Source organism: Malaclemys terrapin, chromosome 7 (assembly GCF_027887155.1).
Source record: "Malaclemys terrapin pileata isolate rMalTer1 chromosome 7, rMalTer1.hap1, whole genome shotgun sequence".
NCBI lineage: Eukaryota > Metazoa > Chordata > Testudines > Emydidae > Malaclemys > Malaclemys terrapin.
The window spans coordinates 75,111,650-75,136,338 of NC_071511.1; the positions used below are offsets into that span (position 1 = coordinate 75,111,650).

A 24,689-nucleotide genomic window follows, 5' to 3' on the forward strand; every position below is an offset into this window, starting at 1 on the left:
GAGCGGGGCAGGCGGGGACGCCGGGCAGGGCCATGGCCGGAGCCCATGGCCCTCCTCGCTCCCCTCCTCCCCCTACCTTAGCTCCATTGTCCTGGGCCTGAGCGGAAGCCTGCTTGCTTCTCAGCCCTCCCAGACTTCCCGCACGAACAGCTGATTCGTGGGAAGCAGGAGGGAGGAGAAGCAGGGCGGAGCATTCATGGGAGGAGGCAGAACTGAGGCGAGCTGGGGCCGCGGCAGGGAGTGCTTGTTAAATTTAAATGCCCTTTTAGAACTGGTTGTCCGGTTCTAAAAGGGCTTCTAAATTTAACAACCGGTTCCTGCGAACCGGTGTGAACCAGCTCCAGTTCACCACTGCCACTGAGGCCGGAAGGCTTATTGTGAACATTTGTATCTACATATCTCAGGAGAGCTCCTTCCTGCTTAGATAGAAAAGCTTCCTTTGCTTTCTTTCTTTTTCTGAATGCTGCTCCAGAGGGGCATTTTCTTCTTTCACTCATGACTGCTGTTCTTTGCCAGCTATAGTGGCTCTCAACACCCAATTGAAGGGGACAAATAAGCAGGCTGGTAACAGGGCCTGAATGAGGGAAGATATCAGCGTCTTAAGGGCCTAACTGGCTCCTACTACTTCCGTTGATTGACTGTTCTCCTCAAATGGGTTCAGGGAAGCAATAGGAAACAAGAAGCTCCCTGAGAAGCTGGTGTTAATCAGTCCAGGCTCCTGGGGGTGCTAGAGAAATACATAAGAGGCTCCACCTCCTCTCTCCCCCTGCAGCTTTCTGTTATTCCCTCTCACCTTTTCTCCTGCCTGCCTGTTATGTCTCTTGTGCCCTCCTTCCTCCAGCACAGCACTCCACCATCTCTGGGCATCTACAGCTGAGAGAATACAAATACACCAGCAACAGACACAATTTTCTACACTTTGGGTCCTAGTGGCGCCCCTCCACAGTCTGACACCTGAGGCGGCCACCTCAGTTCGCCTCATGGTAAGGCTAGCCCAGAGCTTCAGGATTAAAACTTTACTGTAGCAAAAATTCCACATATAAATAACTGCACAAGCTGCAAGGCTGTGGAGAATCGGTTTCTGTATCTCCAGTCTCCACCAATATATCAATGGTTCCTTCTCAAATAATATTTGGAAAGTGTGCCTTGGATTTACATTTTAGTGTTATCCTGGATTATAAAGGCTCCAGTTTCCTCTTTTGAAATGTTGGACCTTGTCTGGTGAATGTTAGTACATGTGGAAATGAGGGACTCTCATCTCTGACTAAAGCCAAGGAGGGTGGGCAGCCATGGCAGAGTGTTCCCATACACCTGAGTCCTGTATAGCAACACCACAGGTATTCTAATCCCAAATTAACAACTGGCAGCTCTGCCATATTTTGCCATTGTTTTGAAACATGAAGAAACACACTAAGGCTGAGGCCCCAGAAAAACTAATTTCTCTTGGAAGAACTGGCTGGGTTATATGCTATGCTACAAGCACACGGCACAGCATATAGACCTCGTCCTCATTGCATCAGCCACACTATCTGGTTACTTATACTGTGTTTATTCCTGTGGTTAGAGCAGGGCTGCCCGGGGGAGGGGGGCAAGTGGGGCAATTTGCCCCGGGGCTCTGGGCCCTGCAGGGGCCCCCCCACGAGAGTTTTCGGCGGGTCTTCAGCGGCAGGTCCTTCAGTGCCGCCGAACACACCCGGAGCGAGTGAAGGACCCCCTGCCAAAGACCCGGAGCTTCTCTGCACCAGGTCTTCGGCGGCAGTTTGGCGGCAGGGACTCCTTCCACTCTGGGTCTTCGGCGGCAGTTCGGTGGCGGATCCCGGAGTGAGTGAAGGACCATCACCGCTGAAGACCCCAGGCCCTCCTGAATCCTCTGGGGGGCCCTGTATTAGAGCACCTAGGCTGGACCAGTCTACCTCTTATTTCTCTTTTGATTTAATCACCTTCAAAACCTGATGTCAAGAAATGAAATACTAAGGGCAAAACTCAATTTAGCTCTTCATGCTAAAAATTTCAAGTTGAATATTCATTTAACTTTATTCTCACATTTTATTTCCTAGATTTAGACTGTCCGAGATAATGCACTGATTCAGCGGAGCAAGCATAAGGACAACCAGTTTGGCCATAAGCAGTCCAGTATGTTTTTTATTAAACCAGTTACACAGACATTACAAATGTCAAGTGTAAATCCCCCACAGTAGCTTAATTGAACTGCAGAGAGGCTTTCTACCGTCCTTGCCCTCCAGTAACAATTGCTGTACAGTACGAAAGGTAAATAAGAGGAAGGGATTGCTGTAAACAAAACAAAAAACAAAATAGTGGCCAACAATGTAGAATGATGAACTTGGAGGGATGGGGAGTAGAAAAGGACAGTGGCAAACTCTGGGCAGTAAAGAGTTAGGAATATATTCAGAAGCATGTTTTCAGAATGACACAGATGAATTAGCTAGCAAGTGTGCTGCTAACAGCAAGTCAGGAGAACGGTCGTAGAATCAGGGGAAGAGACTTCCCTAAACTTCTGTTCAGAAACCCCTTAAACAAGCAGGTATTATCAGCTTGAAACTATGCAGTAATTGATAGCCATAAAAATAGTAAATGTGTGCAATGAAATTCAAGAGAGATTCTGTTTCACTTGCATTGCAGATTAGGAGGGCGCATTCAACAGCAGATTACAACAGAGCAAGGAAGATTACAGAAGCTTCCAAGATAAATGAGACTGTATTAGAAACAATCACATTTATATTTTTTTCCTGAAAACCAAATTTTGTTTCCTTTTTCAGCTTTATGTAATATACAAAAGCAACTCCGTTTGAGGAAAAAAGCTTCAGTCCTTATTTACTAAGGCACTGCAGGATCTCAGATCCAAGCATAATGTCTTATAGCACACCATATGATGCAGTGCCTATGTAGTTTGGTGTGAATTATGGGCAAAGCATTTGAGAGTCTACTATGAAGATATCAATAACGAGATGGTAGAGGTCATACTATACATAATCTGGAGTGACTTGATGTTAGCAAGGTATATTTTGAGGAGCAATCTCAAGCACAAAGAATACTTGATAAAACAAGGTGGTATTCATGTATCTTCCCATTATTTTGGGATTACTTTCTTGCTATAAGCATATAGTATAACCTAAACTGTGATGGTACAATGGTTTGTACTCAAAATTTAAAAATATAGGCTGGGATTTTCAAAGGGCCCTCAGGGCACTACAGTGACATGGGATTTGGGAGCCTAATTCTCTTAAGCACTTTTAAAAAAAATACTGGATTATTTGCAACTTGCCTGGTTAAAAAAAAAAAAAATACATACACATGCACCCCTCCCTCTCCCTCAAAGGGCATCAGTCCAAGTCACGCCAAGCAACAAATGGCAGCCAAATTTCCCTTATGAATTATGACAAGTTTTGCCTCTTGATTCGTTTTGGGGAAAGCTACACATTTTTCCAAAGTGGGGTTTGTCACAGATCCGCTGCAAGGCCCTCAAGTACAGAGGTGTCTTAGTGCTACTGAAGGGTATTTGAACACTATATCCTGGGAGGCACCATATGTCAAGGCAAATTTATGCACTGCCATTAAAATGTAGGATATGGAGCAAGTCCACTGTTGGTGGTGTTCTGCACAGGCTTAAAAAGGACATATGTCCTGAATGATCTGGAAGACTAGAGTCATGGGTGTGACTGAATCATATCTGAAGGAGTCTGAAGAAATCCTGAATCAGCACAGCAACAGCTGTTTATTACTTATGTTCACCATGAGTACTTTTATATGTTAAGAAAAACGGTGTCACCTGTTAGCCAAAAACTCACCCAGTATGAGCTTCAGGTGGGAATGAGAGTAAAATATTGAGGTAACAGATTGTGGTAAAAATAAATTTTCTAAAATAAATACAGAGCTATAAATAAAGAATAACTGAGCCTATTTTTTCAACATCCAGAGGTGTGCTATGTGTTTATTCCACATTGATGGATAAATACCCTCTGTGACTGAACAGTAAAGATGTCTCCCTCTTCATGAAACTCCATGGACTAATTTTATTCTTTGGCTAACTCTACAGAGCCAGTAGAGTTGTATCAGGAATTAATTTGGCCCTATATCTTCAACCACTCTCTATTTGGGAAACTTTTGCCTGACCTTCAGTGCAATGCTAAAAACAGATCTTGTCTGTCATCAAGAGCCAGTGAGATGTTAAATAAAACAGAAGTCATAGCTCCTGCAATGAAGTTCCAGGAGTGCCCATCGAAGACCTGCCAACAATAGCAGCATCCTCTAACTTACTGGAGTCAATATTTTTGTACCTTGATAAAAGAAAAAGAGGAGAGTATATCAAGTTCTGTGCAAGGGCTGTGACATTTCTGACATGGCATGTCAGGAAGAGGGCCAGCTCCAGGCATCAGTGAAGGAAGCAGGTGCTTGGGGTGGCCAATGGAAAGAGGCGGCATGTCTGGGTCTTCGGCAGCAGGTCCCTCAGTCCCTCTCTTCCTCTTTTTTGAGCTGACGCCGAAATGCCACTGAAGAGGAAGAGAGGGGGCAAAGGACCTGCTGCCGAACTGCTGCAGAAGAATGAAATGGTGCGATTGAGCTGCCGCCGATCAGCTTTATCTTTTTTTTTTTCCCCCGCTTCGCCACCTGGGGCAGCAAAAAAGCTGGAGCCGGCCCTGGTCAGGAAGTTTTAGGGCCCAATCCAAAACCCTATAAAGCCAATGGGAGTTGAGATGTTGTGCGGTCTATATGGTTTTATAAAAATATGATAACAAGTGAATATAATGCAACTGGGATATGCTTCATGCAACAGGTCTCTTGTAAGGTATCATTACAAAGCTTATAATCTACTGAGTGTGATCATCCTACTTGTAGAAATGTATCACTCTTGTAACTAAAACTAGAAATATAAAATATAACTGAGGGCCTATTGTAATTATGTAAAGTGTGGGCCATTAATGATGGTTTGGAATCTTGATGACTCCCATTAACAAGGACCATTGTCTGCAGATGGCTATGTTTACCCGTTAGTCTTCCTGTATGTGTGTGTGTGCTGGCAAGTGGGCAATGAAGTCTTGCAGCGACATGTGATCATGTCACCTGAACTGGAATCCATCTTTAACCTGGTGCTTTTCCAGTGGGGGGGGGGTGGAAACCCAGAGGGACAAAGGGTTCCCGCCTTATGCAAAAGATATATAAAGGGGTGGAACAGAACAAAGTGGGAGAGAAGCCATCATGAAGAATCACCTAGCTATCACCTGAGCTGGAACAAGAGGTGTACCAGGGGAAAGAATTGTGCCCAGGCCTGGAAGGTGTCCAGTCTGAGAGAAACTTACTGAAGCATCTCTGAGGGTGAGATTATCTGTATTTAGTTTGATTAGACATAGATTTGCGCATTTTATTTAGTTTTACTTGGTGACTTACTTTGTTCTGTCTGTTACTACTTGGAACCACTTAAATCCTACTGTCTGTATTTAATAAAATCACTTTTTATTAGTAATTTACTCAGAGTATGTATTAATAGCTGGAGGAGCAAACAACTGTGCATCTCTCTCTATCAGTGTTATAGAGGGCGAACAATTTATGAGTTTACTCTGCATAAGCTTTATGCAGGGTAGAACGGATTTATTTGGGTTTAGACCCCATTGGGAGTTGGGCATCTGAGTGCTAAAGACAAGCACACTTCTGTGAGCTGTTTTCAGGTAAACTTGCAGTTCTGGGACAAGTGATTCAGACCCTGGGTCTGTGTTGGAGCAGACAGGAGTGTCTGGCTCAGCAAGACATGGTGCTGGAGTCCTGAGCTGGCAGGGAAAACAGGAGCAGAGGTAGTCTTTGCAGATCAGGTGATAGTTCCCAAGGGGGTTTCTGTGATTCAACCCTTCACAGGAGTGTTCACTTGTATTGCGTTCTTAACTCATCTGACTTCGGTGTGCTTTGGACAGGCCCTTAGGGGACCATAAACAGATTCAGTTTCATTGAAACCAATTGTTTTCAACCCCTTAGACAAGAGATTAATTTGATCTCCGTCTCAACTGATATACAATTTACCTGAGTAAAATATGGAAGTGTTCTTTCCCTATTACTCATAAAAGTAACTATTTAAAATGACATTTGGTGCAGTGCTTAAAAATCAACTTCATTCTCTGCCATTGCAGATGTTGTGAGTGAGCAGTAAACAGGAAAAGAAGGCTATTTTCCTTCACTTTTTCTACTTCTTTTTTAAAATAAAATAGCAGGTGATTTTGATGTTAAAAAGGGATGTTTACCAGTAGCTAGAATGAAGCAGAATTTAAACTGCCTCCATATGGTTCTATTACTGCCACATACTCCTGACTTGCAGTACTCTCTGCTATTTCAGACCTGAGTTCCCACATGTTTATTAATATACCTCAATCCCAGCCTAAGCCTCCATAAAATATTCCAGTCCTAATAGAAAATGTATGCTTTGACTGTGCCAAATGTTGATGGTTTTATGAACATTAGGATATGGGGTAAGAATTATCAAGGTCATTTCCATTTACAATCTAAGCTAGGATCCAGCAGCAGACAACTGGCTTGCTAACACCACCTCCTCTCTGAATGCCTATTCCACTTTAAATGTTAGTGTTTGCCTAGTCTTAATCGTGCTCCCTAGGTATATCAATACTTGATAGAATTCAGAAATTTCAAAAAGCTTGTGAAAATGGAACGAGGTTGGCAGAATGGTTCAGTGAAAGCTCCAATGTAATCTTAACTATGGAGAAAGTCCAGAAAAGAGCAACAAAAATGATTAAACGTCTAGAAAACATGACCTATGAGGGAAGATTGAAAAAAAAATGAGTTTGTTTAGTCTGGAAAAGAGAAGACTAAGAGTGGACATGATAACAGTTTTCAAGTACATAAAAGGTTGCTACAAGGAGAGAGAAAATTTGTTCTCCTTAACCTCTGAGGATAGGACAAGAAGCAATGGGTTTAAATTGCAGCAAGGGCCGTTTAGGTTGGACATTAGGAAAAATTTCTTAACTGTCAGGGTAGTTAAGCACTGGAAAAAATTGCCTAGGGAGGTTGTGGAATCTCCATCATTGGACATTTTTAAGAGCAGGTTTGACAAACACCTGTCAGGGATGGTCTAGATAATATGTAGTCCTGCCATTAGTGCAGGGGACTGGACTAGAAGACCTTTCGAGGTCCCTTCCAGTCCTATGAATCTATGATGGACTCCTTTGATACATTTGGCAACATGTACTTTAGCCCAAGGGAAGAACTACTCTTCTTGTGGAAGAGATTATTCAATCTTGCAGCAGGGCACCTCCTTCACCTCCCCCCCCCCCCCGGTGGTGGGGAGCTGGAGCAAACCATCCCCCCGTCTGGAGAATTTTTATTCCTCACTCAGGTTTTATTTTTCAGTATTTTACAAGGTGGGCCCAAGGGTAGGCCCAAGGAGTGCTCTTCAGCCAAACCAAAGAAAAATTCATAATACAAAAAGGGAATACCTTTCCCTGCCACCTTTCTGGGCTGTTGCCTTGTTATGCTGGTTTCTGAGAGCCAGTCCTCCCTTAAACAGGCAGTTAGTTTGGTTGCTTCCTCTACAGAGAGGAGAGCAACCTTCCACCCAGGAGACGTCTTTTCTCCCTGCTGCAGGTTGTCTCACTTTTCTCCTCCCTCTTGCTCACTGGAAGGAGAGTGGGGATGGTTAAAGGTCAAAGGCAGCCATTAATTGGACTCAGGGGTCCCTAGTTGACCTGAGTTCAACTCTTTTCTGTTCATTCTAGGGCTGATATACCTGCCTTCCACTACTCTCTTACAGCCGTCTGCTTTGACTTTGTCACAGTCTGTAATTAAATTGGTTGTAAAAGGGTGAACATAGGGGTTTGAAGACATTGGGGGGGAAAGGAAGAGAGAATAATTTTCAATAAATCAGAGATTATAGAAGGCTAAATGGAGGTTAATACTCATACAGGCAATTTTAAGTCCATTTAAAAACACAGCTCTCCATAAACAGAGGGGCACTGGAACACTTTTTAAACCTCTCAAATTGAGAAAGGTCATGATGTAAGCCAGTTAGAATATAAAGCCATGCATCCGAAGAAGTGGGCTGTAGCCCACGAAAGCTTATGCTCTAATAAATGTGTTAGTCTCTAAGGTGCCACAAGTACTCCTGTTCTTAAAGCCATGCAAGGTACCAGAAGAATTCTCACAAAGCAAATGAAACAGTCAAGAGAGAGTCAAATTAGTAGTTATTTATTATTTGCATTATAGTAGATGGGACTTTTAGACACAGAGATTCAGACCCCATTGTGCTAGGCATTGTAAGCATGCAGGGAGAGACTATACCTGCCCAGAAGAACATACAGTCAAGAAAGAAACAGCAGATGAGGAAAGAGACACAGAGATGAAACAACTTGCTCAAGATCAGATTAGGTTAGTAGTAGAGCTGAGATCAGCACCCAGGTCTCCAGACTCCCAGCCAAGCACCCTATCCACTAGGCCATCAGTTGACAGTATAGATGAAGTGTTATCTAACTAAAACTTTCCCACTGGAGCAGGCCAAATATTTTGCTTATTCTTGTACTGAAGGAAAAGAAAGTAGCAATAAAGAGTAATGTGCAATGCGGCCAGAAATAAGAGAGAAGGATGTATATTTTAAATCAAGGGGATCTATGACTCATCTAGACATACAAGAGCAAAGCTGGAGAAGTTTCTATGACCCATTTAAATCACAAGATAAAATGCATGCATTACTGTATGATTTACATTTCATTTTGGGGGGGGAGGGGAGACGTTTCTTGGGTGCCAACCAAAAATGTGAAACTAAAACCAAAACAAAAATATACCAAAAGTCAACATTACCCTCCGCATCATCCATTTATTCTCATGGTTTGCGGTCTTTCCAAATAGATGTGCTTTTATTTGAGCTCCTATTTCCTCACTTTCCTCTACAATAATAAATCTGGAGGCTTTGGAGGGTTCAATGTTGCAGTTTATTAAATAAATACATTTCAACTTCCACATTTTCAAGGTGGTCACTCTAACCCCTCAAAGCCACAGGCTGTCAAAGATACAAATGAGTAATGAAAGCATGAAAAAATTAACTTCTATTGAATTTCATTTTAGTATGCAAGTGTGTCAAGATAAGGGTACAGTAAAAATTTCACAAGAGAATACATATCCTGCTGTTATGCCTTTTGTCTAAAAGTGCCCAGATGCATTCCTACAAAATCAGCCCTTTCTAGTCCAGTCCCCGATTAACATAAAAATAACAAAACAAAAAACAAAAAAACCAGAGTGGTTTAAATGGAAAATATTGTGCTGAAAGGAACCTTATCATTCTTGGCTCATTTAAAGGTAAGACAACCTTGGTCAGACCCATGGTCCATCAACTCCGGTATCCTGTTTCTGATAATAGCCAGAACCAGATGCTTCAGAGAAAGGTAAAAAACAGAGAACCGCCCCACCTCTCACAAACAGAGTAGATGATTTAGAATAGGCTGGCCACAAAGAAAGTTTCTTCCTACCCCTTAATTTATAAGTTGGTTTCTATCCTAATGCATGGAGGTTTATAGCCCACTAATATAACTTTCTCATGCGACAAGTTTTAGACCTAGGGCCAAAAATCTCCAAATTTGGGTACCTAAACATGGACATAGATGTTTAAGTTAAAAAATGCCTATTTTGGGGCCCACAATTCAACTTCCTGCTGAGGACAATGAGAGCTGGATCAGGCCTTATTTTGGCAAAAGTAATTTATTTCTTGAAATTCCTCTTGCCTAAATTACCTCAGATTAAAGTGAATTGGACTGTCTGTTTAATAAGAGACAGACACAACATGTTGGGTTTTTTATTAAATGATTTCTTTAATGGTTTTCTCTGCCTCAGATTCCTCATTTGCCCAAACATGTAAGGGTTTTATTAAGCAGACAAATATAGCAAAGTTACTAAAAACTAAGATTAAGTATTTTAACCAAACATTCAGGTCAGTGGAGAGAGAAGACACCCACAAATCTCATAAAATAGCCTGAGACTCTGATATGGCCTTCCCTCACTATATCTATATCTATGTATGTAGATCTGTGTGTGTGTGTGCGCGCGTGTTATATATATAAAAATGTAATACTGTACCAGGGAGTGTCCTGCCCCTTTCGAGGGTAAGCCTTTAGGACACACTAACTGTAGGGAATTGAGAGTGGAGGGGATGAAAGCTCACACTGCAGTTGCCTGCATTGCACCTGTTCAGTGGCTAAATAAAGCATCTCAGTTCTAGTTTTGGTTTCATTCACTGCCAGCCCCTTGATATGCAGAGGGAAGATATCCCACCATCTCAGTCTGTCAATCAAATTGGAAATATGTATTCAGTACTGTGGGAACAATGATCACTTTTTGCTCTGCCCTATGAATACTCAAGCACAAACAACTACTGCTTCCCCAAAACTATACAAACATTATAACAAATCCTAACATAATGTTCTTCCACAATTTGATGAGGTCATCACAAAGTAGTCCCATGCACTGAACAAGAAAGTGTACTACTGATTCCCAATGCCTTCCCATTTCAGCTATGAAAAAAGGGGTGAGAACCAGATCAGAAAGAGTAAGAACAGTACCAAATTTAAAGGTTCTCAAAAGCATGCTTAACTTTTGCTTGATATTTTTATATTTTACTGTGGTTCCCATAACATGGAATGCTTCTTTGTGCAAGCTATATAAAGGAAAATATATTTGACACACTTTATTTATTCATGATCATCTAAGGCCCAATCCAATGTTCATTTAAATCAGTGGGAGTCTCTTCATTGAGGGTTGGATCAGGCCTGTATTGATTCACATGTGAATATGAAAATCACCCTTTTAATATATTTCTAATACAATTTATATATATATATATATATATATATATATATATATTATATATATATTGTATTGTATACACACACACACACACACACACACACACTCACTAACTCATTGTTTGTGTAGTGGCTCACCCCCTGGTCTTCCTCATGTCCTCACTCTCAAAACTTTTCACCTGATCCTGAAATCAACAGTACTGCACAGCACCAGTACAGCGAGATGAGATGGCCCACCCAGCTCTGCCCAGCCTGAGGAGCAGTGAAGGAGAGGAACCTGACCAGACCAACCAGATGATTTCCCTGACCTGGGAAGTGAGATGGGGTCTAGAGCAACAACTGTCACAGCCGACCTGCCAGACCAAAGCATCTGTCCTTGACTGACGAGCCTCCCTGTATCCTGAGAATGTTAATAAAAGCTGCATTTCCCTCATCTTTACAATCCTCTTTTTTCCCCTCCCTTCTGTGTCTGTTTTATCTTAAGCAGGAAAGTGACTATCATTCCCAACACAGAACTGAACTACAGAACTAAACCCTTTCTTACCCACTAAGAAAGACTGTTTGGCTGAAGAGAATTTAATCAATATTCATTGACTCCAAAAAAGGGACTTTGATAGGTTTTGATTAAGTTTGTTTTGGATAATTAACTGTCATTTCAATGCTCTTTACGTTGTTTCGATTTGTGTGTGTGGTGTGTGAGAATCAATAATTTTCTAACTTTGGGCACGAATTTTATAGTGTACACTAAGCAGGGTAAGGTCACTATATACGAAACCCTGAACCTTCTTTAACACTGAACAGTGACTGGATTATATTAACCCCTTTAACTCTTGGGGCTCATACATTCCATCTAAATTAACAGAACTGTGCCAGTGGGGGGGGAGGAGGGAGAGGGTTCCTTGTCCGCACATGGTGGGGAATAGGGATGTGGGTGAGCATCAGGGCTAGGAGAAGCAGGCAGAGAGGGCAGCATGGAGAAATAGGTTTCTATAGGTGGAAGGCTGAGGGGTGTAGGAAAGGGAGGGGTGAAGCTATGCATGGGGCCAGGAGGAGGAAGCTGGGTGCTGGGGTGGGAAAGGAGGCCAATAGGAGACACCAGAGCTCCACTAATTAAAAAAAAAAAAAAGCATAAACACAGTAACGTTGAGATCTATCCATGTAGCTAGCTGTCAATAATCAATACACACAATTAAAAAATGAGAAATTCCCACCCAGAAAAACAAGACTTACAAACATAAGCTGTTACATTTGAGTTAAGGATGTTGGACTGTGCATGTCACCAGATACAAAGTAAACATCAGGAAATAAGCACCTGACGCATTGGAATGCCCCTCTTCACTCCATTCGTTAGTTCCCCTTCTCAACCTCAACTAAGACTTCCTTCCCACCACCTACATGTCTTCACTCTAACCCTGAGCTACCAATACACAGCTTTAACTATGGCCATAAATACAATACACTGACAAGGCATACAGAATTAAAATGTAAGTGGTACGCAAAAATTAAATGTTAACTTTAGAACAATCAATCAATGAAAACCGATCACCATTCACATTGTTTCTTTAATGTTTAGTTTTCAGAGTAGCAGCCATGTTAGTCTGTATCCACAAAAAGAACAGCTTAAGACAACAGCCAAGGATCGCTCATGAGAAAGCCGGCGGGTTTTCCCAGGTTGGACTAATTTGAACTTCAGTCCCAGAGTATCTTCTATATTTTCCAAAAAGAATGATGAGTACTTGTGGCACCTTAGAGACTAACAAGTTTATCTGAGCATAAGGCACAAGTACTCCTGTTCTTTTTTTAATGTTTAGGAAAGCATATCTTCTTGATGCCACTATTTTCAGTCTGATATAAAGTCCTCACTTTCTAAATCACACCAGTACAAAAGATAAAGGAAAACATACAGTGAAATTTATGGAAGCCACACCAGACCTACATTGTCATCAGAATACAAAGGATAAACATGCTCATATTCTACCTTCAACTCCCCTGTGAACAGCACATTTAGTTAGGTAAGAGATTTTATCCCAAATAATTCTTTACGCTAGAAGGGATCTGGAGAAATCAGATTAATACTTCCAGAGAAGGCCACTACAGTCAAACACTGACTAAACAATCACCACTCAGAAAGGCTTTTGTAGCAAAGGCAACTGGACAAGGGAGCAGAAAGGTATTTGCCTCTTACAACTTCTAACTGAAGTTCAACAAGAAGCATGTTAAGCTTATTTCTTAGTCCAACCAAGTTCATCCAGCTCTGATTAAAGATCCTCCCTCGGTTTAGCTGTCTTTTTTTTTTTTTTTAAATCACCCCCTGCAGAACCACCTGCTCTCTATCATTCTGGAACCAGCTGTGACTAGGCTAGAAGGGAATGCTGACATTCTCAGTTAGAGGACAGCTCCAACTGACCTCCCAGGATGAAGGGAAGGCAGCCCAAATGCACCCTAACACCAAAGCATTCTGGATTTGGCATGATGTGCAAGAATCTGGGGTTACAAGATGTATTTTGGGAGTTCTGGATGCCCTGTCCCAAGCAAGCATTCCAGAGGTGTGAAGTAAATGGAGCATTAGCTCCAGTTCAAAATAGCTTCCTATATTACAGGATGCTTTAAATATAGAATGTCAGTCCTCAGAGACTTTAGAGGGGTGTACTTATGGCCTGGTCCAGGTACCAGTTATATAGTGCCTTAGTTATTATGTGTCTTCATGCTGCATAGTAATTCTGACTAACACTGGCTGTACATTAATGCGCTATAGGTAGCTCATAATTAATTTATAGCTTTGAGCTGATGATCTTTTAAGAAAAGATGTTTAGGTCAGTATTAACAGCAAGGATGACCAACCAACAGCAGCAGCGAGGGAGCCAAAATAGCTCAGCAACTGACATTTGGACTCTGAGGAAGGCAGACAGGATGACGGAGTTCCAGTATCATGAAAGGCAGAACTCTTCCTAATCCATCAGCTGCCATTGCTACAAATCAATATGTTTGGAATGATTTTGAACAAAGAACAAAACCTATTTATTCACAGTATTCAAGTACAGGCATCCTCTGATGTAGATGCCACCAACCCTGGCTATGTGCGTGGGAGGTGCAGAAGGTAACTCCATCCTTGCCAATGGATTTGCACAGTTATGACAGCAGCACATTTGGCCTGTCAGGTTTTCCTGAAGGGAGAAGAAGGGCAATGAGAAGAAGATCTCATTGCTGCCCTGGAAAAAAATGACTGCCTACTACCCCATCACTGTAAACAGGAATAATTTTATATTAAACAATTCAAGATGCCATTTAGAGCTGTTAGTTAATATACTGGTGGATACTTATTTCCATGGTACTCAATTCCAGAGACAAGGATGGAAATTTTTTTTTCAGATATAGAAACTAACACAGATGAAGACCTGACTATTTATGCTGCTGAAAAAACCTCCCAACAGAACACAGAAGTGGTTTTGCCTTTTCCCACAAGACTCAGAATCTATGACAAGGCTAAGAAGATCTCTTCTACGGCCTTAAAACTGGATAATGTTTGAACACTGTTCCCAAAGAATACCTGTCTCTAGCAGTGGACTGAGTTTGGGGACATGCTTAGAGGATATATGACCTTGCTATTATTGTTTTGCAAGAAGTTCTCATTTGATTTGGACCATTACGTTGTGACAGTGACAATGAAGAGTAAAATTTTTTTTGTTTTATCATCTGCTAGCCATGTTTTGACACATTTTGAAGAATATATCACTGTGTTTGAATGACGTAAAGCTCAAGTCAACACAATGTATTTAAATACAGACACCCCCTGGGTTACGCAAACCCGACTTATGCAAATTTGCACTTTCAGAAAAAGTTCTGTAAGCTAGAAATGGTTTTTGGTTGCGGTTTTTTTTTTTTTTTTTGGCGCGTAATGGTTGGGTATACGTTACCAACTTATGCAAAATTCAAGTTACGCAAGGTGTTCCAGAACAGAACGCTTGCATAAGTCAGGGAGCGTCTGTACAAATACAGTAGTGATTGTTCATGGTATGCCATTCAATCTAGTATTACCATCCGTATATAGGCATTAATTCAGTTTCTTACTAAATGTTTTTTATTGAAGATTACCAAGGTTTTCCACATTAAATTCTAACTGAAGAATTTAAAAGATTGTACAAGATCTAATTCTTAATTCCGAGGGTAACTTTTTTAATTTGCAGACTTTAATTATAATCCAATAAGGAGAAATTGTCTTTTCACATGCTGTCCTCTCCTTATGTACAAGTCATCCATTTTCAGTTAGCAATATTCCTTTAATTCATATAAAAGATGGCATCTCAAATATTTTGTCACAAATTAAGCTTTTCAGTGCCTCAAGACTTGCAGGAGTCAATTTTCAGCATGTTAGGCTAGATTTTCCCCACACAATTTCCTCATCGTCTTTCCACATCTTTTAATGGGAGTTAGGGCCGGCTCCAAGCACCAACTTAGCAAGCAGGTGCTTGGGACGGCCAATTCAAAGGGGCCGCACTCCGTCCAGTATCGGGGCGGCATGTTCGGGTCTTCGACGGAAATTCGGCGGCAGGTCCCTCATTCCCTCTCTTCCTCTTTGAGCTGCCGCCGAATTGCCACCGAAGAGGAAGAGAGGGAGGACCCGCCGCCGAACTGCTGCAGAAGAAGCGGCGCAATTGAGCTGCTGCCGAAGTGCCGCCGCTTGGGTTTTTTTTGGTTTTTTTTTTTTTTGACGCTTGGGGCGGCAGAAAAGCTGGAGCCGGCCCTGATGGGAATCAAAGGCTGCAACTGAACACTGAGCCTTGGGGACATTACTAGCCTGGTATAGGAAAATGCATGAGAATAAGTTTGTATTTGTGGTGAGTAGCTGTACAACATCCCTGTACAAAATTCCATTTGAGTATAATGATTTAATCCAGTGTTTATTCCTCTCTATTTTATCTGCTTACAATCTCCTACATTGAGATCATAATTACAGCTGGCTGGAAATTTTTCAATGAACCATTTTTCTGCCCCAAAAGGCCTATCAGAAGCTGAAACAGTTTGTGAAACAGGGTCAGTTTCAATTAATCTCCCGACACAGAAATTTTTTGGGGGGGAGGGGGGGGAAAACCCACAACCAGAAAGTTTCAGTTTGAGTAAAAATAACTGTTGATTAGTTAATAAATTTAGATTTAAACAAGTTTTTTAAAAAGACAAATTGAAATGAAATGTTTTGAAAATAGCAAAAACAAAATATTTTGATGGATCCGAACTGAATTATTTTTTTGTTTTGCTGGTTTGTGAAATGTTTTCCAATTTTGGCTTTTCGTCTAGTAATGAAAGTTTTTGGAAAAATTCTCACTGGACAGGAAAACCATTTTCTGCCCAGTTCTAGTCCATAATGTTGGATCTGTGATTTCAATGTTTTTCTTGTGATATCAGATGATGTCACATACAGATTGATGATCCAATAGAAGGCAAGAATAGGGATCAATGAAGAAACAGCCCCACTTGTTCAATACACAAATAGAATAGCTGCATTATGCAGCTGAAACACAAAGGAAAGATTGCTGGCACATAACTGGTATAATTGTGCCAACATGGGCAATGCTATGGAGGTTTTTGTTATATACAGCCACCATTTAGCCCAGGGCCTCAGGTACTGTAACAGGCACTGGTAAGAGCGCCATTTGCTTTGGCCTATATTTTAACAATCCTAAATATGTCTCCTGAAATTAACAACGTGGCCAGACCCAAGAAATTGGGTGTTCAATTAAAAAACAAAACAAAACTATGAGCCAAACAAAGGATGCATGCAAGATATCTATTGTATATTCACAGTGCTACAGCTTTACATACTGCTAGCTTATGGCAACGGGGTGGGGAAGGAGAATCAGTTAGTCAAATACTAGGTTCATTATGCAGTTGAAAATCACTTACAATTAAAAAGACAAAAGGAGGGAGGAGTGTAGGGAATCTAATGATCTAAGAGGAGGACCATACAACATTGTATGAATAATTATTAGAGAAGGCTAAGGTGGAAAAAGATGCTAGTTATGAGTCCTTGTGTACTGAGAGATCCTAGATCGAGGTGGGCAAACATTTTGACCCAAGTACCACATCTGGGTGGGAAAATTGCATGCAGGGTCATGAATGTAGGGCTCAGGCAGGGGGTTGGGGTGCGGGAGGGAGTGTGGGGTGTGGGAGGGGGTTCAGTGTGCAGGAAGGGGCTCAGGGGCAGGGGGTTGGGGTGCAGGCTGCAGGAGGGGTTTGGGGGTCTGGGCTCCGGCCTGGTGCCGCTTACCTGGAGCGGCTCCGGGGTGGCAGTGGCACGCAGCAGGGCTAAGACAGGCTCCCTGCCTGCCCTGGCCCCAGCCCTACGCCGCTTCCAGAAGCAGCTGGGACCATGTCCCTGTGGCCCCTGAGGGAGGGGAGGCAGAGGGCTCCGCGTGCTGCCCTCCCCTGTGGGTACCTCCTCCAAAGCTCCTATTGGCTGCGGTTCCCCGTTCCCAGCCAATGGGAGCTGCGAAGGACACTGCCTGGAGGCAAAGGCAGCGCACGGAGCCTTCTGCCGCCCTCCCCCAGCGACGTGGTGCTGGCCGCTTCCAGCAACGGCGCGGGGCCCATGGTACCATTGAGGTGGCAATCCTGCAGGCCGGATCCAAAACCCTGATGGGCGGGATCCAGCCTGTAGGCTGTAGTTTGCCCACCCTGTCCTAGATGGTACCTTTGTTTCCAGCTGTCCACAATAATGATACATAAACAGAGTAGAAATACATGATTGTGTGGCATAAAGGTTTTTAGTGGTTTGGGATGGCTTTGTTACCCACTAAGTCACCTGTGAGTTTAGCAGGTCATCCCAAAGGGGTGCTGATAAACCCTGTAAACGCCACATTACATGCCATCAATAGCATGAATCAGAAACACATACAGTTGTTATGTAACTAGTCATGCTTTGAGTGTTCTTAAAAAATTGCACTGGGACTGTTTGATATCCCTTATTCCTCCACTAGCTGTTAACTGAGAGTTCAACTGTGGAGGGCTAGGAGAGAGAGAAACCAATTTAAAACTCTATAGAAAAGAACCTAAAATAGCTTTTCTAGCTATGAAAATAGCATTAAAGTCCAATAGCTTGGACCTTCCAGAAACTAAAGCAAGGGCTGTTTGTGTCTAATTGGGGAAAAAAAGAGAAATCTCTGCTTACCAGCAGTATAAAGGTCCCATTTCCAACATTGGTAGATAGCTAGATATCAGACCTTTAGCTTCTCTGTGGTCTAGCGCTAGCTATTATCTCTCCTGGGCTGTAGGTTTAGGTATTGCAGAGGATTCCACATTTGGGGGAGAAGCAAGGAATCTTTCCTCTGAAAGTTTGATTTTTAAATATGACAGCAACTTAGAAGGTTAGAAATAATCTTGGCAGAGATGGATCAATGAGTAGAGACCTGGGGAGGTGGTCAGAGATGGTCAAAGGTGTATGATAAATGCATTCTATTAGTTTGTTATACTAATATCAGCTACACATATGGGATGAATACACAGCACACTTACATATGATGTGCTGCTTCATATAGGATTATATAATTTTAAATGAATTTGGTCATTAGTCAGTGTAACCCAAGGTTATGAAGTTATATGCACAGCTACAACTCAAACACACTTCCGCAAACCTGCCTGCCTACTGCCCAAGTTAAACAGGAAAATCAGGTACACCTGCCAATAAAAAGTCATCCTGATATCTATGCAGTGAGTGGTAGCTAGAATGATCTGTGAGGGAGATGGGAAGAGCCTAACATACAAAACTTAATGCTCTTAAAACTTTGTAAATATTATTTATTACTATTTAAGAAAAGCTTCTTGGGTCTAGCTAGAGTAAGTAAAAGCAGGAGTAGAGGAAATTTTTTGATTGCTTCATCTTTGAAGAGGGAGAAAAGAACAGATTGATAGGCCTTGGTGTGTCATGGAAACAGTACAGGAATTGCTGGAATGGGATTAACATATTCCATACCAAAAAAGGCCATGGTACCCTTACCCTTTCAAAGGCTATATCTCTGCACTAGACCAGGCAGAGATAGAGAATGAAGTCAGTGTACTAAACAGAAAGTCAGATATCTGCTGTCCAAAAGATGGTTTGTTTTTATGCTAAGGCACCATGGCAAATTCATCATTTATGCTATCATTTCCCCTTTAATGCCTCCAGTGAGTTCTGTGCTCCTCTACAGAGTTTCTGTGTTATCAATTTACTCAGGTACATTTTGCCCTTTTGAAGGCAGTTCACATGCAGTAGCACTCAGCTGTCCGGATGATTAAATGACAAATCACTCTGATGGTGGGGAAGGGATGATGCTTCAAAAGATGACCCAAGGCTCCACTGCCTTCAGTAGTGAAGAAAACTAAGGGGGGCTCCCATCATTATCACTAGTACACTATGCAAGGTGAGGAGTCTCCAGGTACAGCAAATTAAACAAAAGCACCAGGGGAATTCTCATATACATTATAGTCCCTCAAAGGGGAAGTGCTGTCACATTAATATCTCCTCATGAAGGATGATGTATACCTCTGTGTGTGTGGTGGTAAGGGTGGAAGAGGTAGTAAGGAGGGAAGGATGGTAGTCAAAATAAATAAATAATAATAATAAAAAAAACGTTCATGTTCTTCCAATGCCATATAAAATGGTTTACTTAAGCAGTCCCAGACTGTTTTTCTTATTAGCAGCATAAGTATATGAATTGGTGAGGAGGTTCCATTTCTTCAGTTTCCTTCCTCCCACTGTTCACCCATAATGCTCACAATCCTGTCACACCTTCTATTCTCTTCATTTAAAAAACCAAAACCAAAAACCACAGACGTTTTTTGCCATTTTTACCAGCCCCAAAGTTCTGGCTTCTGAGTTGGCGCTGAAGGCAACAGTAAATTCATATATTATATAAATAGTGCCCAGCCAATACAGTGGTGGATGAATTAGAAATACCATACTGTACATTGATCAACCATATGTAACGACACTATATATCACTTGGGGCATCTCTCCACTCAAATTTAAACTGTGGTTTCAATATAAGCCAATTCAGGTGCCTCTTGTTTCTCTCTGGACTATTGCTGGCATTCTACATTTCACTGGAACATGAAGAGAATATACCTATTTTTAATATAACATTAATCAACCATGGTATCTAAGTACTGGAATGATGATAGCCTATTAGGTAACATGGCAGACCAGCAGCAAAATGTTTAATTTACACAGCCCCCTTTCTTACACAGCGAAGAATAGAGCATTAAGTGTGTCAATGCAATTGTTGTCTCAGAGCATCTTGCTCCTCCTCACCACCAGTCAATAAAGAGCACACACAAGCTTTAGAAGAAAATGGATCACATCAGCACTAGGATTTTTGCTGGGCTCATCAATTTAGAAAGGACCAGAGTCGCTCACACAATCAGGCCATTGGCAACAGCTTTCAGTGGAGCTGAGCACCTGTAATTCCCATTCATTTAAACAGGAGTGACAGGTACTCAGATCTACTGAAATGTAGAATAGAGCAAAACGCTACCCTAGACATTTGCCTATCCTGCTGCATGGCAAGGTTACCCCTACAGGGTGTGAGGAGCTGTGAGGTGGGGGATGAAAAAAACCCATGAAACTACAAAGACTTCTTTTATTTGCTAATTCCATAGTTCAAGGAGCATGAAGCTGCAGGGTTACCTTAAATCTTCCATGCTGGCTTTCCCCTCCTACCCCAGTACTGACACCACACAGACACTTATTTTTAGATAAAGAACAGGGTATTAGGCACAATGCTCCATTTCACGGGAACACAAAGACATGTCTTCACCTGTCATTCAGCTGATTGACTGGAACTCCTGTGTCTCAAGCTGTTGAAGACTTGGCAGGGATTTGATCACCTGGACCTCCCAGAAGGGAACAAATGATAGTGCCTCAGAGAGCATTAAAAAACAAACCAGCCATCAGACCATTTATTTTTGGCAAATCTCCTTCATTGCCCACTGTTTAAAATGTAAATGCCAGTCTTAGGAAGGGAAATCATAATAAAAGCTCTTATATACTATTTTTCGTCAGTGAGATCTCCAAGGGTTTTAACAGAGGTTTTTGTTTCTCCCATTTTACAGAAGGGAGATGGTGGCACAAAGAACAAGTAAAGTAACTTGTCCAAGGTCATCCAGCAGCAGAGCTGGGAATACAACTCAGGACTCCTGAGTCTCAATCCAGGGCTCTACCTACTCGCATATGCTGCTTTGGGAAGAGTTGGAGGTTCCGGTCCTATCACATGCTACTATGGGTCAAATTCTGGTATCAGATAAGCATGTGTAATCTCCATTGACAGCACTTGGAGATTCATGGAGCACTGTGTTCCCTGAGAACAGAACTTGGCTCATAATTTTAAAGTAAAGTATTATTCCTGCGATAACATTTTTGTGTGTGCTATCTGACTGAGTTCACAGCTTGCCTCACTTATGACTGCAAATTAATTGCTGACAATGGGGGTCTCTTGATCTGTTTTGGGATATTTATATAAAAACAGGGTTTATTAAGCTATTATCACCAAAAGCTATGGGATACAATGTTCCAATTTAAAAATAACGCAGCTTCCAAACATTCCTATTCCCACCCATCCCCCTCTCTAGGGGGGGAGGGGAAAGGGCTGTGTACATTTTCATGTACAGAAACATACCATGATCTGCTGTTATTTTATATTGGATACAAAACACAATTCCAGAGTAATATTCCCAAGAATAAATGTTTCATTGGGCAAGATTTCAAACAGCCTCACATCAGATTTGACATTATCAGTGCAAGCAAAAGTCAGCCTGATGAAGGGCTCAAAGGTGTTGAGATCACTGGCAGTTGAGGGTGCTCAGAGAAGCTGAAGCACTTTTTTGGGCTTTGATCCTGCAAAGATTTACACTCATGCTTCAATTATATGCATTCAGCAGTCCCCCTGAAGTCAATGGGACTCTCTCAGTGATCAGGGCCTGAGATTTTAAGTTCTTTAGGGCAACAACTGTCTTTTCATTTCTGTGTATACACAATCAGCAAAATGGGGCCCTTGATCCTTGATTGGTAGCCTCTAGGCACTACAAATAATAACTAGGACCTCACAATAAAGTGCAGTAAAATGTCACAAGTACATCTACACGATATTAGCAAATCTAGCATAAGCAGTCTATTATATCCTTACCTTGTGTGGGATAAGGGGAGACTAGCAGTAGCTAGGGTACTAAAATTAGTTTAAAACTGAAAAAGTAAATGTTTATTTTTGTGACAATATTTTTGTATTGCTGACAACAGGGCAGCCTTCTTTAATAACAGTACTGAACAATGATACCTTTGCAGAGAGGATAAAGAAAGGGTTCCTCCTATCAGAGTAGGAGCATATAAATTTAGCAACCTGAAATTAATGCAGACTCAGCCTTGAACAGAGTGTCACACACTATGCATATATACAAGGGAGAGCAAATAAGACAGAACTTTATAGCATAAAGGTTAAAATAGATAGTTTCCCAGGATTTCAAAAGCTTGCTGAAGACTTTGACTCATGACTGGCGCAAAGATAATCAGTTTTGTTTCCAAAAGTCAACATAATAAATTTTGTATTAAAAGCTTCAAATGCTGGAGGATCAGATAAAGTTTAGCTTTCCAAATGAGTGTTGATAGTATGTGGCACCCCAAACAGTTTTTATTTGCCATCTACCTGTTTATCTGAGCAGATCAGTTTGTTATTCTTTTAACATTTTGTTAAATAACTAACCTCTCGTGTCCACCACAAAAACTGGAACTCCTGCTGCAGCTAATTTTCTGGACTATACATTTCTGCTTCTATATCTAAAACAGTCTGAAATAATACTTAAGACTGACTTCACAAAAATCAAATCGGGAGCAAAATTTCCAGCTGCTGAATTAGAATTGGAAAATAACCGCTTAGTTGCTGATTAGAAAGAAAAATCTTTCCCATCTACAAATTCAAAAGCATTCAGTGTTGAGAGGTTTTGTAACACCTCTCCTTTTAGGAAACTAGTAAAATAGGTCAGGTAATAAGTAGAGCATGCCCCTGGATTGCCTTTAAAAATTACTCTTAGAGGAAATAGAGGAGGCAGAAGTGCAACCAATGGACTGATTTATACTCAATAACTGCACTGAGTAATTAATTATTACATCATTCACTGCTTTTCATCAGCAAGTGGAAGGCCCCTGTATAATTTAAGACAATATTTTCAGCACCATTGAGCTTCTGCTTCACTCTGTGTAATTTTAAGCCCATTACAAACCTCAGTAAGTTTTCTCTAAATCTAAGATGATTAAAAAAAAAAAAAAGCCCCAAACCTGCCACCATGTTCTTCTCAAAAACAGGGGTTATTGAAATCATCTTTGATGTTCGTCTTATTAGCCAATGTGGCTACACTATTCTGCGCCAAGTAAGAAAAAAAAAAATAGTCACAGGTCCTAAAGCTTGATGGACTACAGATGAAAAGCCGGGTGGGTGTGTGTGTGGGAGGGGGGGCGGGGAAGGAGGGGAAGATGTCAAAACAAAGAAGTCCGACAAAACCCAAAACTATACACATTTATAGGCAGCTACATGCTCGTTTTCTGGAAACTTGATTTGATTTATTATGAACACTTCCTTTTCCTTCCCTCCATCACCAAACCTCATTACAAACAAAGTAGATAAGGCCCCTTGGTCACAACAAAGAAGCAATATTATGGAAAATAAAATTGTTTTATAGCATGACAGAAACATTAATTTAAAAGGAGGTTTTTGCTCTTATTGAGTAAAGATGCAGCTTCATCTTTCTTATACAATCCATCTAAGATATCGCTTCTTGGCATTATCAGCTATGCCTTGAATCAGCAAGTTTAAATGCGCTAAAAGAAAACATTCTATTCTTTTTAGTTCCACTAAAATGCTCTGTTTTTTCAGTCCCTTTTGCCTCTATTTAAGTAGACTGACCAATCTCTTAATTTTGTCCAGGTTAGAGTGTGCATTTAGCAACTCCTTGCTGCTACTTTCCAACCTAAGCAAATGCAAGAAGGCTTTTTGGGTATTAGCACTTACTCTGGATATGGTCAAGGGCATGTTGAAGTCCTTTCCCCCTTGCAGTCGGAAACCCCATGGTCCAGGTCCATTTAGAGTCACGTTGTAAGACATTTTGTAACTCTTTTACGCAGGTCACCAAAAAGGCTCTACAGAAAAGGGGTATGGGGAGGGAAATAAAAGAAAATGTTTTTAAAAATAAACAAAAAAGACATTTACAAATATTGAGAACACAATAATTGCTTCTTTGTTGCCTTGCCTGCTCAGTCCTGCTGAAGTGCCACCTAAGAATAGATAGGAGCTATAATACAGATACTGATATCCCAGCTGAGCTGGGGCCCATAAAAGGCTTGTAACCAAACACTTACTATGCAAGGACTCCATGACTCAGAGATCTAATATAGCCCCCTGGGAGGTTAGCAGATCTTTCTAGGCTCCCCAAGTCCCTCTTCATGTTCAGAACTACTTTATTTTATATTATATATAAATTAAATAAAAAACAAAAACCACTACCAACAGCAACCCCAGCACCTAATTTAGGATTCACTAGAAGCCCAAACATTAATAACCTGCTAACAACTGCAAGACTTTTGCTTTCCAAAACCACTTATAACTGTTGCTCCACAGAACATAAATTCATATTTACTTCATTTTGAGATTTCATGCACTACAATCAAGGTTTTTTGTTTGTTTGTTTTTTTGTTTTTTGTTTTTTTAAATACTGACCCTTTTCTTATATCCCAAAGTATATGAATTGGGAACCATTTGCTCCTTTCTCTGCATTGACCTGGTAAGCTGGAAAATTTGCTGCAGCACTGGAAAAATATCTGCCCCATACACCCACCAATTCATGAAAAGATGTTTGCCCCTTGTTTCTACAGCCTTT

The 24,689-nt window shown here is 41.3% G+C and overlaps 1 protein-coding gene and 1 long non-coding RNA gene across 18 annotated transcripts in view; one reads left to right on the forward strand and one right to left on the reverse strand.

Annotated features, from left to right (window-relative positions):
* LDB3 (LIM domain binding 3) overlaps positions 1-24,689 on the reverse strand; it is a 199,067-nt gene that overhangs the window by 164,018 nt on the left and 10,360 nt on the right. For 14 of the 17 annotated variants that reach the window (XM_054034577.1, XM_054034569.1, XM_054034567.1 and 11 more), the window contains exon 1: positions 23,825-24,056. In XM_054034577.1, coding sequence (XP_053890552.1) covers positions 23,825-23,917 — 93 coding nt within the window. In that variant the 5' untranslated portion in view covers positions 23,918-24,056. The other 3 variants (XM_054034563.1, XM_054034562.1, XM_054034578.1) reach the window with 3 other exon arrangements.
* On the forward strand, positions 5,226-11,214 carry LOC128840504 (uncharacterized). The gene is made up of 3 exons (XR_008445660.1): positions 5,226-5,331; positions 9,304-9,389; positions 11,001-11,214. It is a non-coding gene; the product is annotated as an uncharacterized LOC128840504 (long non-coding RNA).